The 17,455-nt window shown below is 34.6% G+C and overlaps 2 protein-coding genes across 2 annotated transcripts; both read left to right on the top strand.

The window, feature by feature from the left end:
* The first annotated feature begins 813 nt into the window (after positions 1–813).
* Positions 814–5,344, top strand: LOC306867705 (calreticulin-like). Its single transcript, XM_079413533.1, has 9 exons — positions 814–1,016; positions 1,803–1,904; positions 2,020–2,223; positions 2,382–2,476; positions 2,559–2,768; positions 2,873–2,986; positions 3,910–4,053; positions 4,349–4,441; positions 4,577–5,344. The coding sequence occupies exons 1-9, from the start codon at positions 926–928 to the stop codon at positions 4,769–4,771; spliced, it is 1,248 nt and encodes a 415-aa protein (XP_079269659.1). The 5' UTR covers positions 814–925; the 3' UTR covers positions 4,772–5,344.
* Positions 5,345–6,449: 1,105 nt separating this feature from the next.
* On the top strand, positions 6,450–15,708 carry LOC306867704 (UV excision repair protein RAD23 homolog A-like). The gene is made up of 10 exons (XM_079413532.1): positions 6,450–6,627; positions 8,230–8,311; positions 8,448–8,527; positions 9,861–10,192; positions 10,270–10,316; positions 10,401–10,528; positions 11,440–11,551; positions 13,462–13,619; positions 13,693–13,833; positions 14,923–15,708. Exons 1-10 carry the CDS (start codon positions 6,559–6,561, stop codon positions 15,034–15,036), a joined length of 1,263 nt encoding a protein of 420 aa, XP_079269658.1. The 5' UTR covers positions 6,450–6,558; the 3' UTR covers positions 15,037–15,708.
* The last annotated feature ends 1,747 nt before the right edge of the window (positions 15,709–17,455 follow it).

Genomic DNA, 17,455 nt, shown 5'->3' with positions numbered 1-17,455 from the left:
TATGACATTATTTCCCTCTCTGACATTGTAATCTTGTTAAATATGAATCTATTATAATACTACCAGCGGTGAAAGAACAGTTAGTCTTCTGCATTCACCGAAATTATCTTGCTTTCGCATTGCAAAATAGATAGTGTTTGTTATTGAACAGATCAGACATCTCTAATACTAAAGCTCCTCTAAAGTTAGGCTAGGCTACTGGCTAAACATAAACTCTCCAAATTACAAGTGCTCTCTCTTTGCATTTTTAGTACACATTTAAAAAATAGTTTGAAAGACTTTAAAATATTTCCCTCAGAAATGTGATATTACTGATATTTCTTTAACTTGATGACTACGACCGCTATCCCTTAGGCTAGGCTCAATGAAGTTTGAGTCTCAGTCTGTTTTATTACATTTTTGTTATGTAGACTTTGAATTTTGAGTTCAGCAATGCGCACATATCTTTACATTATTGTAAGTCCATCCTTATTTTTAATAGACAAAACATCATTTTATTTTTTAAATATTTGTGTACTTTTTTTTAGAAAACCACATGTACACCTTCTAAAACATTTCTATTTTTAAAATAATTGAATTATAATTAATAATATAATTGGTAGTAAGCAGCATATATCTAAGCTAAACACACACACTTTACATTATCTCATTAACGTCCTTAACAAACTAATTTTTCTAGTTTACTTACTATCGCGACAAGAATCTCACTTGTTTTTATTTCTACACACTTCCTTTCGCAGAAGCCCCGCCCACTGCGCTGACTCCTCACTCGTGGTCTCCTCTGATTGGCTGCGCGTCCGGCCAATGGTTCTCAGCCATCTGTGCAGGAACACAACCGAGCCATATTTCACTGACCCTTAGCTCCAGCGCCATTCATTATTACATCGGGATCTTCATCTAATATAGCTTCTTTAACAGTGCAGAGATGCGGATCGCTGCTGCAGTGTGCTTTATATCTGCACTGGCATTTGCTGCATATGCAGATGTGTATTTTAAAGAACAATTTCTGGACGGAGGTAAATTTCACTTCTTTGGTCGTGCAGGGCAACAGATACATTGTCACTGTTTCATTGACATGAAAGTGTTTTTTTTTTTTTTTGGAAATGTCAAAATAATGTCTTTTTGTGATGTATTGAGCAAGTTTACTTTCATGCATTTCTGCGATCAAAGCATGTTTTATAATTTCGCCAGTGTCACTTTCATTTACTGTATTTGCATACTAAACTGTTATACAACTTAATAAGCCATGCTAATCCATGATTTGTGAAAATTATTACGATTTTTGTCTTAAATGCTTAAGTTACTTACTTTATGACAAACGAGAAATGTCTTTATGAGTGTTAGGTTTTGGTTTCAGTTCACTTTTTAGACTATTAAACAGTTGTCGTATAAAAAAAATCTGTTGTTTTTAACTTACAATATTTGCAAAAATTTAAAATTTTATAATTGACGTTATATTTGACGTTGTTATATACACACACATACGTGTGTGTGTGTGTGTACTATATTAAAAAATAAAAATCGTTAGTGTCAAATAAAAAAATGTACAGTATGAAATATTAACAACTTAATTTAGAAAAAAATGAGTGAAAAAGTCTTACAACAGAGGTATAGATATCTCAAAAAAATAGTCCTCTTGTAACTGTAATAAAATTATTGCTGGATGACTGCAACAAAATCATTTAAAAATAGTCAGAAATAAGCTGCACAAAGTAAATTCAATATCAATTGATATATGAAAAAAAAGTAATATTGATAATCCACATGTTGAGCATTCTTATAGTTTTGCTTTGTCTCTCCAGATGGTTGGAAAAGCCGATGGGTGGAATCCAAACACAAATCCGACTACGGCCAGTGGAAACTGACCTCAGGGAAATTCTATGGCGATGCCGAACTTGATAAAGGTCAGAGGTCACGCCTTGATTACTTATGCAAATGTCATCTGAAAAGAAAATGCAAATAAGTACAAGTCGATGTGAGATGACTTAAATAATAATGCAATGTTTTTTCCCCTTCAAGGTTTGCAGACAAGTCAAGACGCTCGGTTTTACGCTCTATCTAGTCGTTTTGACTCATTTAGTAATGAAGGTAAACCACTTGTCATCCAGTTCACTGTGAAACATGAGCAGAAAATCGACTGTGGTGGCGGGTACGTGAAAATCTTCCCTGCCGACCAGGACCAGACCAGTATGCACGGTGAATCGCAGTACTACGTTATGTTCGGTAAGTCATGATTGGTGGTTTAAAATGTTGCGTCTTACTCTTCCAACAAGAAAACTAGCAAAACATCAACAACATTGACGAAGTGCAACATGAAATCCAAACTGACAGCATTTACTTTCACTATTTTTGTGTCATTTTCACTTTGATCTTCCTCGTAGGACCCGACATCTGTGGCTACAGCACCAAGAAAGTTCACGTCATTTTCAACTACAAAGGGCAGAACCACCTAATCAAGAAGGACATCAAATGCAAAGTATGTTTTATTAATGTAATTAAAATATCTTGAGATTTAATCACAGTTGTTGTAATTTAGTTCTTCTGCTTGCACCCGTCAGGATGATGAACTCACTCACCTGTATACGCTGATCCTGCGGCCAGACCAGACGTATGAAGTCAAAATCGACAATGAGAAAGTAGAATCAGGTTCTCTGGAGGAAGACTGGGATTTCCTTCCTCCAAAAAACATCAAGGATCCCGAGGCCAAGAAGCCAGAGGATTGGGACGACCGGGCGAAAATCGACGATCCTGAAGACACAAAACCTGAGGTGCGTTTTCAATTGACAAAGCTGTAGTGTGCAGAAATCTTTACGATATTTAAAAAAAGTTGTTCTTAGACTTGAATCCAATGGTGTTTTTACTTTATATTTAGGATTGGGACAAACCTGAGAACATTCCCGACCCTGATGCCAAGAAACCTGACGATTGGGATGAAGACATGGATGGAGAATGGGAACCTGCCATGATCCCGAACCCAGAGTACAAGGTACAAAATGACAGTCCTGATATTTCAAGATCTACCAAACATGAAGATATAAGGTGCTTTGAAGTGATCGGATTGGTCTAGTTTGATGGTTTTAGACTTTAGACCACTTTAGAGTAGTCTTTTCTGCAGGGAAGGCTTCCAGAAGAAGGTTTTGGGTTCAATACCAAGTAGGTTTGGACTTTCCTGGAGTTTTTGAGAGTGATTAATGTTGTCATCTTACTGTCAGAGATGTTCTTATGTAGAAGGTCCCGATATTGTAAGATCTACCAAACATAAAGCCATACAGTGATTCAAAGTGGTCTAGTTTGACAGTTTTGGACATTAGACCACTTTAGAGTAGTCTTTTCTGCAGGGTAAGCTGCCACAAGAAGGTTTTGGGTTCAAGACCAAGTGGATTAGGACTTTCTAGTAGGTTTTAAGAGCGAGTAATGTTATCATCTCATTATCATGTTCTCAAGTAGAAGATCCTAATACTTTAAGATCTACAAAACATAAAGCCATAAAGCGCTTCAAAGTAGTCTGATTGGTCTAGTTGATGGTTGTAGACCACTTGGGAGACCATCTGAAACCACTTTAGAGTGGTCTTTTCTGCAGGGTAGGCAGTCAGAAGAAGGTTTAGGGTCCAAGTAGGTTTGGACTTGTTATCACGTCATTATTAGATGTCCGCATGTAGAAGATCCTAATATTTTAAGATCTACCAAACAAGCCATAAAATGCTTCAAACTGGTTTGTTTGGTCTAGTTTTATACCGTGGGAGACCAGCTAAAACCACTTTTAAGAGTTTTTGATAGAAATTAATACTCAAGGTTGTTTCACATCGACCATTTCTACTGTATTTTCAAACCTAACTTCTCAATCAGAGTGATTGTTCATTATGCAGGAACCAGTTTTACCAACCGGCTAACAAAGCTGTGTTTATGTAGGGCGAGTGGAAACCAAAACAGATCGACAACCCCAACTACAAAGGCACCTGGATTCACCCTGAAATTAACAACCCTGAATATACTCCAGACGACTCCATTTACAAGTTTGACAACATTGGCATTCTGGGACTGGATCTTTGGCAGGTATGGTTTAGATTGGCGTACCGTTAAATTGTAATTGAGCACACAGGTACAGCATTGGTTGCTTTTTTGCAACTTAATTTAACATCAAGAACGTAATTTTGTTTGTTAAAATGCATCGCAATAAAAAAAAAAAAAAAGAACTGCAAAGGAAATTAAGAGTTGCGCAAATACCTCATTGACTTCTTTGTTTGCGACTTTTTCTCATTAATGCATTGAGTGGTTAAATGGCAATTTATGCAGGATTGCAAAATTGTTTATTATGCATTGTTTAGTGATCTTTTGACTTTTCGTACAGGTGAAAACTGGAACAATCTTTGATAACTTCCTGATCACTGATGATGTTGAGGAGGCCGAAAAATTTGGTACAGAAACGTGGGGCGCAACAAAGGTAATTGTCAGTTGACAACATAGTAGAATTAATGATTTAGTTATTTGATTTCAGTGATCAGTTCTTACATTTGTTTATGCCCCATTGTTAATTAACCATAAAAACTGATGGCATGATGTTATTTTTACGTATCAGGGACCAGAAAAGAAAATGAAGGACCAGCAGGAAGAGGAAGAACGGAACAAGCGTGAAGAGGAGGAAAAGAGCAAGAAGGATGATGATAATGAAGATGAGGATGAGGATGAGCCAGAGGAGGAACAGCACACAGAAGAACCTCCTGAGGAGGAAGAGGAGAGTGAGGACGATACGCTTCCTAAAGACGAGTTGTGAAGAGGAGTTTCCTTCTGAATGAGCAGATTTGATGTGTTTCTGATGTCTTTTTCTTTATATATGCGGTGTGAATTTTTGGCCCTGCCCCTTTCTAGAAACATGTCGCATCCCGTAACTTGGATTTCTTTTGGTTTTGCTGCTAGAAGCCCCCCCAACACATTTATAGTACGACCTGATAAACTTTAGATTAATTAATGTTTGGGTTTCTGTTCTGTCTCGAGTCGCGCGCAAAGGGAAAATTGTAATGTATCATTTGTTGGATTTGCACTTTTTTTTAAATAAATGATTTATTTTTAAATGCTTGTCTTGCTCATATTTTGTGGATGTTAAATTGTCCTAATTTGTGGTTTAAAGTAAATGTTTACTTATTAAATGTAAGTTTAAAGGTTTTTTTTTTTTATCGTTATATTTTCTGGTTTTAATTTAATTTTAAAGTTTTCGTAATTTTGTCTTTTTTTATTGTTTCTGTTGTTTTAATTATGTCTATATAGTTTTTTGTTTCAGTTTTAGTTGTTTTAATACATTAAGATAAAGTACACTAAAATGAGAAATTAGTTTAAATAAAATTTATTTAAAACAAATGTTTTTATGGTTTTTGTTTTAGTTATAATAACTATTAAATTATATATATATATATATAATTTATTTGATATCATAATGACAGAAAATGTATAACCTCTTTAAAATAAAGTAGTTAAAGGGATACTCCACCCAAAAATGAAAAGTTTGTCATTAATCACTTACCCCCATGTCGTTCCAAACCTGTAAAAGCTTTGTTCGTCTTCGGAACACAATTTAAGATATTTTGGATGAAAACCCACAATTCGTTTCCTCTTGTTCAGCGTAGCGCCATTTTGGAGAATCTCCACTGGACACAAGAAGCGTATGCTCTTGTGTGTCAGCCGCACCGCACGGACACGTCTTCTACGTTTGTTTACGCGTTGATTTGAATGAAAACAGCACATCCGATATGTGATATAGATGAGCATACGCTTCTTGTGTCCAGCTGATATTCTCCAAAATGGCGCTACGCTGAACCAGAAGAGACATGGTGATTAATGACAAAATTTTCATTTTGGGGTGGAGTATCCCTTTAAGTTTTAAATTTTTAATAGTATGTATAAATATATAATAAGAATGTTTTATAATATAATAGTTTACATTTAAATAATGTCATAAATGTGTCATAAAGATTATTCAGGGAGCCATTTTGTTGTCAAGTGACAAGAAAAGCATTAAAGGGGACCCTTGTAGACTGAAAATGAGTAAGTCGCTTAACAATATCAGAAAATGTGACTTGTTTCATGACAAGACAATGCTATTTGAAGGTATTAAATGGTAAAACATCAAGAAAACTCATGATTTATGTTCAAAAACACATTCTACCTTGATTTACAATAACTACTTGAGTAAATTAAATCAAAACTTTTGTTGAAAATGCTGCAAATGCTTCTTAAAACCAACGTGTATTATATTTCTTAGTGTTTTAAAATAGATTCGTCTTTTTTGTGGTGTCCGACATGCTTGTTTGTCACTGACTAAGCTAGTTCTGAGGAAAGCTCGTGTTACTTTGGTATTTTACCTCAAATAATGCCAGTCAGATATTCATAAGACTCTTAGGGGTCACTGTCAGTGTCCATGTGTCTTGTCCAATTCAGCAAGTAGATGGCGTCTTCCCATAACACAGGCGCCTCATCCCTCCTGAAGATAGCTGAGTCACATCTCCACGCGCGCTCATTGAAGACACTTCTGAGGCTGTATTTCGCGGGGTCTCGCGCTCAAACACAATGCTGACGATCACTCTGAAGACCCTCCAGCAGCAGACGTTCAAAGTGCAGATAGACGAGGATCTTACGGTGAGTGTGCGCGTGTAAACATGCCAGCGAGCGGGCATGAACGCGCTGGGAAACGCCGCGGCCTCTCGGCGGCTGGTGCGCGTGAAACAGTCGCTGTCATTGAACAATATTACATTATAACAGGTGACGTCACAGAGCCGCACATTCTAACGGCTGTTAATTTGAAAATAACGGTCGCTTTGTTCACTTTAACGGTCTGTTTACACTCTCGTCTTGTGGCAAGCCGTTTTAACACCTATTCGATTAAACCAACTAGTCTTGTGAATGTTACTTATTACTTATCTTAATTGCCAGCAAGTAGTCTAATAATAAGTACTGTCTATTTAACTGATAACTAGTCATTACTTATTCTAGAATGCTAGTTATCCCAATAGTTAGTCACTAATGCTTATTCATTAGGACTTGTCTCTATTCTACTAACTACTAGGGCTGTCAAAAAAAAAAAAATTAGAATATTTAATATTCGTTGAATTTAAAATTAAAAACCACAATCGTTTTTAAATGAAAAAAGTAGGCTACTCTTTGTGATTAGTTTTCGGTATTAAACTATACATACTTACATGATGCTTGTTGTTTCTAATTGTTTAAGCAACGTAATTAATTGTATATGGTTTATAAACATTATTTTAAACGTCATGCACTTTTTTCAAAGATAGTCTTGTTTTTTATTGCTTTGAAGAAATTGTAATATTTTGGTCAGTGCGTCCTTTTGTAGCCTCAAAAGCTTTTTTCCCTCTAACAGAAATTATGCCTTTTAAATTCAAATATAATTCGAATTTTGATAATATTTTAGTACAAAATTCGAATTTAGTTTTTCAGGCAATTTGAAAAAATGTCTAATTTTTGCCACTAAACTCTTTGGGGGTTTGTGAACTATACCAACTAATTATTGCTTGTACCTCTTCTAGTTTTACTATTTATTAGAGACAAATATGTATGTTACTTTTATTTATACCAGTTACTGGTATGCATTCCAGCTTTACTAATCTGTATTCAATAGATACTAGTATTTATAAATTAAACATTTGATATGTATGCCAATTGTGACTAGTAGAATTTATTTTCTCTAAGGTCATTTTTTATAAGTAATGAATGGGTACTTTATAGTTCGATAAATACTAAAAAGTTTAAAAATGCTACTAACAGTTTTAATTAGTTTTTATGAATGAAGATTAAAACAGCTTGCCATGCTTCTTGTTTTCCTAGAATGACAATGCATTACTGATATGGATTGTATTTATGTTATGATCTGTTATTATTTAAAGCTTATTTTTATGCAGTCAGACGAATGTGTCTTGGTCATTTAAATGGCTAGTTTTTCTTTTTTGTAAGGAGTATTTGAATTAATTTAGGGTGAAAAGTAAGTTTTTTATGTGTCCAGATAATGCAGTATCATTCTGACTGTGTTTGAGCAAAGCAACGAGATGAAATGACTTCATAATTCAGCATATGCCCATATGAATCCATTGCTTTGGTTCTTGAAGATAGTTTGGGAAGCACATGACCATTAATCACACAGTTCTTCAGTCTTATTTTGCCCTTGAAAGCACAATATTGAAGATGTTTCTGATAAAATTCTGTCCTTGTATATTGTAAATACAGGTAAAGGCTCTTAAAGAGAAGATAGAGGAAGAAAAGGGGCAAGATGCTTTTCCAGCTGTCGGTCAAAAACTAATCTATGCAGGTATGTTTCTGTTATTTTAAAGCTTATATATTATAATTACTGCCAAATGTCACTTTTTGCTATATTCTTCTTCTGTTTTAATAAGACGCTCTTAGATTTATAAAATTGTATTTGTGTTTTTCTCCATAAAATGCAGGCAAAATTTTGAATGACGATATACCTCTAAAAGAATATAAGATAGATGAGAAGAACTTTGTCGTGGTGATGGTTACAAAGGTAAAGCTGTTTTATCTCTCACAATTCTTTCATTGCCTTCTTCATAAACTCATTGCATTTTTTACTTGTATATATGCAAGTTTCAGTCCCATTATAGGCTTTAAAAATAATTTTCCTTCCATACGTTCTTTCAAATTTTGGGATGTTGCATAAAAAAGCGTTGGATGGAAATGCCAAGATGTGCATAAAATCTTAAAAATGCACATAAATTAACCAATAGACATTAAACAATTAAAAACACTTTTGAGGCGTATAAACTATGTTGGAATCTATCTTTCCATAAACTATGTTGGAATCGCATTTAGGGGGTGTATTCATGACACAGTTTTCAACTAAAAATAAAACTACTTTTTATGCTTTTAATTTGTACCATTATCATCTCTGTGTAAACTCTACGGGTATGTTTAGGGGTGGTCCTTCGTAGGAACTACTATGAATTTATGGCCTGGTAAGCGTAAAACTATGTATTAGCTAATTTTCATGGATTGGTGTTAACGAGGATAATTTTAACAACATTGTCGTCTATACGAAAAACTTGTCAAAAACGCAATGAAAAAACTTTTCCGTTTTTAGTACAAACGTACCCTTACTGAATAAATTCCCAGAACTTTGTCGCAAGATTGCATTCACAAATATCAGACATACAAACGCAAGATAACATGACTGCGATTGTTATTGTGTTTCATCTGCACACAAGTTTATTTTGTAGGAAAAAGCTCTTAAAGGGATCCCTGGATATTAAGACATGCATAGTTTAATATAACGTAAATGATGTCTCTTATTTAAATATGTAGTAGAAAACCCATGAAAATGTATGTTGTTTAAAAAAAATCAACATTGCTTTTGGACTATGGGGGGCGCCATTATTTTATGTGCACGGTACATTCTGTGTCGATGACGTCAAATGTTTGCACTCGGTGAGCTACTGGCGCTTTTTACCGCAACACAACTCAGAAAATAAAGTACTGATACGATATCACATTGTGTGGCTTTTGGTTGTAATTTTCAGTAGAAGGGCAACAAGAGAAGCAATGTAAGACTTCGCTGCTTTCCTCGCGATAAAACGAGGATAAAAGAATGGAAAGATATGCCTGTGGACGAATAAAACTTCCTAAAGACCCGCTTCTTTTTTCTCTCCACTTTAGCCCTGATGCCTTTGAGTCTTTTAGTAGACCACAAGAGCTTACAAACGGCTGAGACAACGTTTCTTTATCCGCATATGTTTTATGTGAAGTTTCATTTCAAGTTATTCGCAACTTTGGATAGAAACAGTGTTAAAGTTCACTAGCAGGTTTCTATAGTTCTCTGTGCAGTTGTGTTTCTTTTTCTACAGCCCAAACCTGCAGCACCCCCACAAGCTCCTGCTCCCGCGCCGGCAGCTGCCGCTACCGTTAGCGCAACTGTCGACGAAACCCCTGAACATCCGCCTTCAACTCCTGCTGCGCCTCCTGCTGTCTCCACAGTGCCTGTATCGACCCCTACTCCCGCTCCCATAGAACCAGCGACATCAGCGGAGCCGCCCGCGCCACCCATCATAGCGCCCCCTGCTGCCTCGGAGGCTGCTGCGGAAAAGCCTGAGCCTGTTAGCGCGACTCCCGCTCCGATCTCAGAAGAGGAGAACCAGGAAGCCCAAGAGGAGCAGGCCATCGCCCAATCAGAGGCCAGGTACGGCCACACCCACAAAAAAAAAAAAGATTGCTCAAAAAATTTAAATTCCTCAATTTGTCATCTGTTTTGTTCAGCATTACAGATGAATTGGGTCTTTTAGAAGCAGCTGCGTCCATACTAGGTATGTTTGGGTTTCGGTTTGGTTATAAACCAGGTAAAGTGAAAAGAACTTGACTTTAACATCGGTCGCCTTTCGTTTCTTTAGTTACAGGTCAAGCGTATGAGAATTTGGTGACAGAAATCATGTCAATGGGTTATGAGAGAGAACCGGTGATTGCCGCCTTACGAGCAAGTTTTAACAATCCGTACAGAGCCGTGGAGTATCTGCTTATGGTGAGAGTTACTAATGTACTTACTATAGTAAAGCTGCAGACGTTTATTTCCCAATAGCCAAAAAAAAACTAAAAAAACTGAGATTAAAATGCTAATAGAACTAGTCAACATGTAATGACATTTGCAACCTATTTTACTTTGTGAATCAGGAAACAGTGATATTTGCACTTTGCAACTCTTTAATATTGTCCATTTGCTTGGAAAAGTAATCTTACTTAATATATTGTTTGGATAATTTCTCAACTTTTTAAATCTTAAGACATAAAACTAAACGAATGCAACCATTAGATCATCAAACCAACTTTGTCCAAGTATATACATAATGAACACTAATACTAAAATGTATTTTAATATAAATTAAGTACTTAAATGACGTACAATTATTTAAATACATATTAATATTAATACATAATTTATGTAAATAATTTAAATTTATTTAAATATATTTTAAATTATTAATATTAACACATGAAAAGATAATCAAATATTGAAATCCATTGTGATCACCAAACAAAGTTGCATAAATATATAAAAAGTATAAACTAGTATAAATAATAATAGCAATAATTATGATAACATTAATACTAAAATTTATTTTAATCATAGATACGTTTTTAAATACATATTAATATTAATGCTGTTAAAAAAAATCATGTACAATAAATATAAATATGTTTATTAATTGTATTATAATTTGATTAATTACACATTTTAATTAATAATTAAAAAATAACACTGTCAAGTTTATTTTCATTCTTCAATTTAATTTTATAGCATATCACCAATGAATTGTGCACCTAATTAATGAATATTAATAAAGACAATGTGGTCAACCTTGCTTTCATGTTCACTTGGAATAGTGCCTTGTTTAAACCACACAAATGAACAATCTGTTAATGTCTGTTCCTCAGGGTATTCCCACAGAATCCGAGCAGCCGCCGCAGGAAGCAGTGCAGCCCACGCCGGTGTCCAACCCCACCCCTCCAGCACCACAGCGACCTCAGCCACCACCCACTGCAGCCGGTGAGTGGACATTTGTTCACGACGTGTGAAAATAGACACCCATTTGCCCTGCAGCTGCCGCCTTCTTGCTAATTTGCTGAACCGTTATTTCGGTAGCACAGCTGATGGCAGAGGCTTTATTTACGCTCATGGGCATCGCTGACGTTCTGTTCATTTGGCAAATAAGGAAGCATAAAGATCAATATCCCAATAAAATCTGCCCCCAAATTAGCATTAATGAGTTCTAAATGTGAACTTTGGTCTGAAAGGTGATGTGCACCATAGCTTTCTTAATGTGTTGAGGGTCAGTTTGACCCACATTTGATTTCTAAAGATTGAAAATTTGGTTTAACTGTTTGAATTTGGTGGCTTTTTCTCATTTTGGGTTATGAATGTGTGTGCAAAGTTTTTACACATAGATGTGTTTTGGAAAGGCTGTACAAATTTTGGTGGTGTTGGGATCAGATTGACTCTCATTGATTTCCATGCACTTTGCCAAAAAAAAAAAAAGTCAGAGAAAGAAAACAAAACAGAAAACCTTTATTGTAGCTTGTCAAAGACTAAAATATGAGAGACATAAAAAAGTTTACTCAAAATTGAAGACTTTCTTCATTATGAATTTCAGTCAAATGTTCTGTGAAATTATGTTTTTGGGTGTTTGTTTTTTGGATCTCAATTATTAGTCGGTTGCTGCACTAAAACAGAAAGGAAAGGTTAGAAACAATGGGTTTTTTAATGGGTTATCCTTAAAAAAATGACAATGACAAATAAAAAAATGACAAAAACACACAACAAACTTACTAAAACGTTGACTAAAATTTAAATGAAAACAAAAAAATATAAAAGTAAAAACAAATTCAAAATATTAATAAAAACTTTAATAGTATTTCACTAATTTACACTACAGTACAAACAATTTAGGTAATAATTATGCTTAGTGTATTGTCACTTGCACCATTATACAATTCGTCAAAAGATTAAAATATAAAAAATAAATTCATTGAAATTATTTGTTTCTGTGCTGCAAATTTAGATTTATTTTTTTTGTCCCTGCCAAGCTACAATTAGTTTTTTTTTTTTTTTTGTATGATTAATATATTATTATAGTTTTTGTTAAAATTTTGAATTAGGATTTTGTTTATATTTTCCAATTTTATTTTAAAGTTCTACTTTTAAAATTACAAAAGACAGTAAAATGACTTAATAAAGGTTTTATCAAGTTTTAGTTTAGTTTGAGTTCAGTTTAACCTCAGTACTTCAGCTTAAACTGAACGAAAATTAGAAATAAAATTATTTTAATTAACGTGATTTCATGGAAACCATAGACAGCATAAAGTAAAAATGTAAATACTTACAAAACATTGGTGTTTTTTTGTGTTGTATTTTTACTTTCATTTTTTTTTTTTTTTACATATTTAAATGAAAAAATAAACACAAAATTACTAAAACTTAAAAAGTGAAAATAGTCAATATAAAAATAAAATCTAAATGAAAAGAATACATAATAGTATATCAATGATGCTAAAATAACACTGCCAATATTATTATTAATAACGAAATTCTTGTTTATATATATATATATATATATATATATATATTTATTTTTTTATTATTATTATTATTTATTTATTTTATTCATATTGTAAAAAAAAAAAAATTATTAAAATTTATATTTAAATAAATGTTACATTTACATTAATATTGTTTGCATAATTAATATATAATGTTGATTTTTGGTTAACAGATAACAACAAAGTAGACACTTAGAAAATGTTGTCTTTATGTTTACTTTCTCATTTGGAGGCACAGAAAAGGCATAATACAGTGCAGTAGGACACAAAGAAAATGGTTTTCTTTTCGCTTTTCCTCGATGGCGGTCCACCGGCATCCCGGGCCAGACTCCTCTACAGCCCTTTCTGTCCTGTGAACAGGTGCGGAGTCGGGACCGGCGCAGGCCTCGGCGAACCCGCTGGAGTTCCTGAGGAACCAGCCACAGTTTCACCAGATGCGTCAGATCATCCAGCAGAACCCGGCGCTGCTGCCAGCGCTCCTGCAGCAGCTCGGTCGAGACAACCCGCAGCTCCTGCAGGTGGGTGGAGCTTAGCTCGGAGCCGCTGCGATTGGACGCACAACGCTGAATCTACGCTTATTTTTCTGTGCAGCAAATCACGCAGCATCAGGAGAGATTCGTGCAGATGTTGAACGAGCCGCACGGAGGCGAGGCCGGAGCCGCTGAAGCTCCCAGCGCACCACAGACCAACTACATCCAGGTCACGCCGCAGGAGAAGGAGGCCATCGAGAGGGTATGCTAACAATGCTACGAACGCTTGGCTTGAAGACGAAGTATAATTTCTGTGATACTAGGGACAATGAATTGACCAATGTGAAATTTAGCCATTTGGTCACACTAGTGTCACGGAAATTACACAAAAATAAAAAATGAGAATTTATTATTTAGTTTTTAAAGCTGCAAATGTGTTTTAAATTCAAATAAAATACTAATAAACCTATCCACTTTTACTTAAAGTCAGCATGGAGACATTTGCTATTCATTTTATTTTATATAATTCAAAGTAAAACAAATATATACATATACATTTACATACTTTTTTCATTTTTTTTAGTTTACGTTGAAATGGCAAAGTAATTAAAAATCAATAAATTAAAACAAATAAATAAAAAATGATAAAACTATATAGACTTATTTAAAAAAAAAAACTTGATTACTAAAAGTTTACCTAAAAGTGAAAATATTAAAAAAACATGTAAAAAACTACAAGGTAAAAAATATAAAAAATGTTATATAAACAAAATATTATAATATAGCAATAATATATATATATTTATTTATTTATTTGTGTGTGTGTGTGTATAAATAAATTGTTAATATCATTAAAACATTAATATTATTTAAATAAACATTAAATGATTTGATTATTATTTTTATTACTAAAATTTCATAATAAATAATTCACGTTTTTATTGTTGCATTCTAATGGTTATGTAGTAATTTGTGAATTGAAAATTATTTATTATTATAATTTTGTGTTCACTAATTACTTAGTTATTTGAATTATAATAAATTTAAATACGATGATATTTTCATGGAATGTTTATATTTATAATTACTCTTTTTAAGTCATTTATGAATAAAATGAATGAAATCAACTTTATATACATAGATAGATAAAATTACATCGTGTGTGTGTATATATAATACAAAATGTCAGGGTTAACAAAAATTCTTACTTGAAATAAAATAAGCTTTAACTAAAATAAAATAAAACAATTTTTTTTTTTAAATATTTGAATTTTAATTAATTAAAAATGATTGAACAGTCATTTCAAACAACATGTTTTAACCTTTTTTTAAATTGCGTTATGTTTTCTAGTTAAAAGCTCTGGGGTTTCCAGAGGGACTCGTCATCCAAGCCTACTTCGCCTGCGAGAAGAACGAAAACCTCGCCGCGAACTTCCTGCTCCAGCAGAACTTTGACGATGAGTGAATGTTAACCGTTTAGACGCGACGACACTCGGAGGACGGCAACGGAGAGAATGCAAGCGCTAGGCCGCATGTTGCGCGCGTGTGTGTGAATGTGTGCGTTAAAGCGAATAGAACGTCGACTGGTCTTCCATGATGATTTTCATGGAGTTTAAACTGAAGCCATGATGCGACGTTATTATCAGCACAGCTACATTTTTTTCGATAGATATAGCCGATCCTTTACGATGAGGTGTCCGTTTTCTGGTTTCTGCTGCTATCTCTGCTGTGTGCTTCGAATGAGATTTTATTTATCACAGTTAAAACCCTGCCAAAAAAACATCGCTCATTTCTCGCAATTGTTCTTCAGTATTAATAATGAGACGTTTCAGTCGAAGTAGATGCCAAATTTAATTTGTCGCCAATTAAACAAGCCTTTGATGGATGGACATACGTCAACACGTTGTACCATTTTTGTTGCGTTTTCACCACTGGAACATTTTTTGAAATATTTCAAATTAAATATGATGTCTACTTGTGCCATGTTATGTCATTTTTAGTGTTTACTTTTCTTTCATTATGAGCCTCCACTGTGTTAAATACAATGTTTATGCAGTGAACGTAACCAAACTACTTTTCAACTCATCTGTTCCCCTACATTAAACCATTAATGTTAAAAATAAACCAAATTTTCTGCACTGCATGGGTATGTTAGTATCTTTAAACCCATGTTTAAAATAAGAACTGTCGATCACGTCTACAATCATGAGTTTTTGGTAAAAAATAGCATTGATAGTTGATATGTGACAATCAAGTTGGCTAATTAACTAGATTTTATTTTCAAGTTTATTTCTGTTATTTGATAGGGCATGTTTAACAAAAATTAAATCATTTACTCGCCCTCAATTTCTTTCTTCTGAGGAACACAAAATAAGACATTTGAAGAATGTTGGTAACCAAAAAGGTAACGGTAACCATTGCTTTCCATAGAATAGAAAATAAATACTATGAAAGTCAATGGCTACCGAACCTGTTGCCAAACAGGTGACGGTAGCCATTGACTTCCATATATATATATTTTTTTCCCATACTATGGAGGGCAATGCCTACCATCAACTGTAACTAAAAAGGTGACGGTAGCCATTGACTTCCGTAGTATGGAAAACAAAATACTATGGAAGGCAATAGCTATTGTCAACTGTAACCAAACAGGTAATGGTAGCAATTGACCGTTCACAAAACCCGCCCAACCTTAGTTACTGTTGCCATGACTGACAAACAATGCTGCTCTTAACACTACACTAATGTTCTCATGCAGTGAAAAATACATCGCAGAGCAAAGATATATAAATACCGTTTTGTGGCTCTTCAATGTGTCGTGACATATCACTGTATTGCCTCAGTTCAAACACGTGAACCGATCGTCTTTTCATATTTACTTAAAGCACGAAATGAACATGAAAAAACATAAGAAAGTGTTTAATTTTAACTGCGGAACACCGTTTTTCTCCTGTCTGAATTGTGGTTAAGGCTATACTGGCCATGCGTATTTATATATTTTCGAGCCAACAATATGACGTGAAACCTATAAAAATGGTTTTAAAAAGTACATAGCGCCATAGTTTCATCACTTTAGAGTGTCGCAGTGACCGTCTTTTTGCAGTAGAGGATCTGTCATAGTTTAATGAGTGGGAAAATGACATGAAGCGACGCGAGGTTAACGGCATTGAAAACAGATGAGCGCACGTGTGCATATGATGCTCCCATTCGGGGCGAAGTTCACAGGATTTTGTCCACAGAATGATTAGGGCATACGTTTTAACATATTATTTAACACTCAGCGTTTAACTTTAGCGCTACAAGCAATGCATACAGCGCCGGACATGACAGGTTTTCTGGTACGCAAAACAAGTACTTTAAAGGAATACCTTAGCTTAGCTTATAGCAACAGCACAGCTTAACCCTCCGTGCATTTTTATATTTAGTTATATTGAATATACCCTGTTTTAACATGTATTTCTATGGAGACAGGCCATAGATGTCGGGCAAGATGGCGGATAGCAGCGGCGGTGAATAATCTCTGCGTTCTGATTGGTCAGATCGCCTGTCAATCAAGCTCTTTGCGAACGGTCAATTGGCTTCCAAAGGGCAATGGCTGCTCTCAACTGTATTACTCCAAAAAGGTAACGGTAGTCATTGGCATATGACTATGAAAGTCAATGGCTACCATCAACTGTTTGGTTACAGTTGACGGTAGCCATTGCCTTCCATAGTGTTTTATTTTCCGTACTATGGAAGTCAATAGCTATCGTCAGCTGTAACCAAACGGGTAACGGTAGCAATTGGCTTCCAAAGTATTTTTTTTTCCATACTATGGAAGTCAATGGCTACCGCCAACTGTAACCAAACAGTTGACGGTAGCCATTGCCTTCCATAGTATGGGG

The sequence above is a fragment of the Barbus barbus genome (assembly GCF_936440315.1).
Source record: "Barbus barbus genome assembly, chromosome: 49".
NCBI classification, from domain to species: domain Eukaryota; kingdom Metazoa; phylum Chordata; class Actinopteri; order Cypriniformes; family Cyprinidae; genus Barbus; species Barbus barbus.
This window is presented reverse-complemented; position numbering and strand designations above follow the sequence as displayed.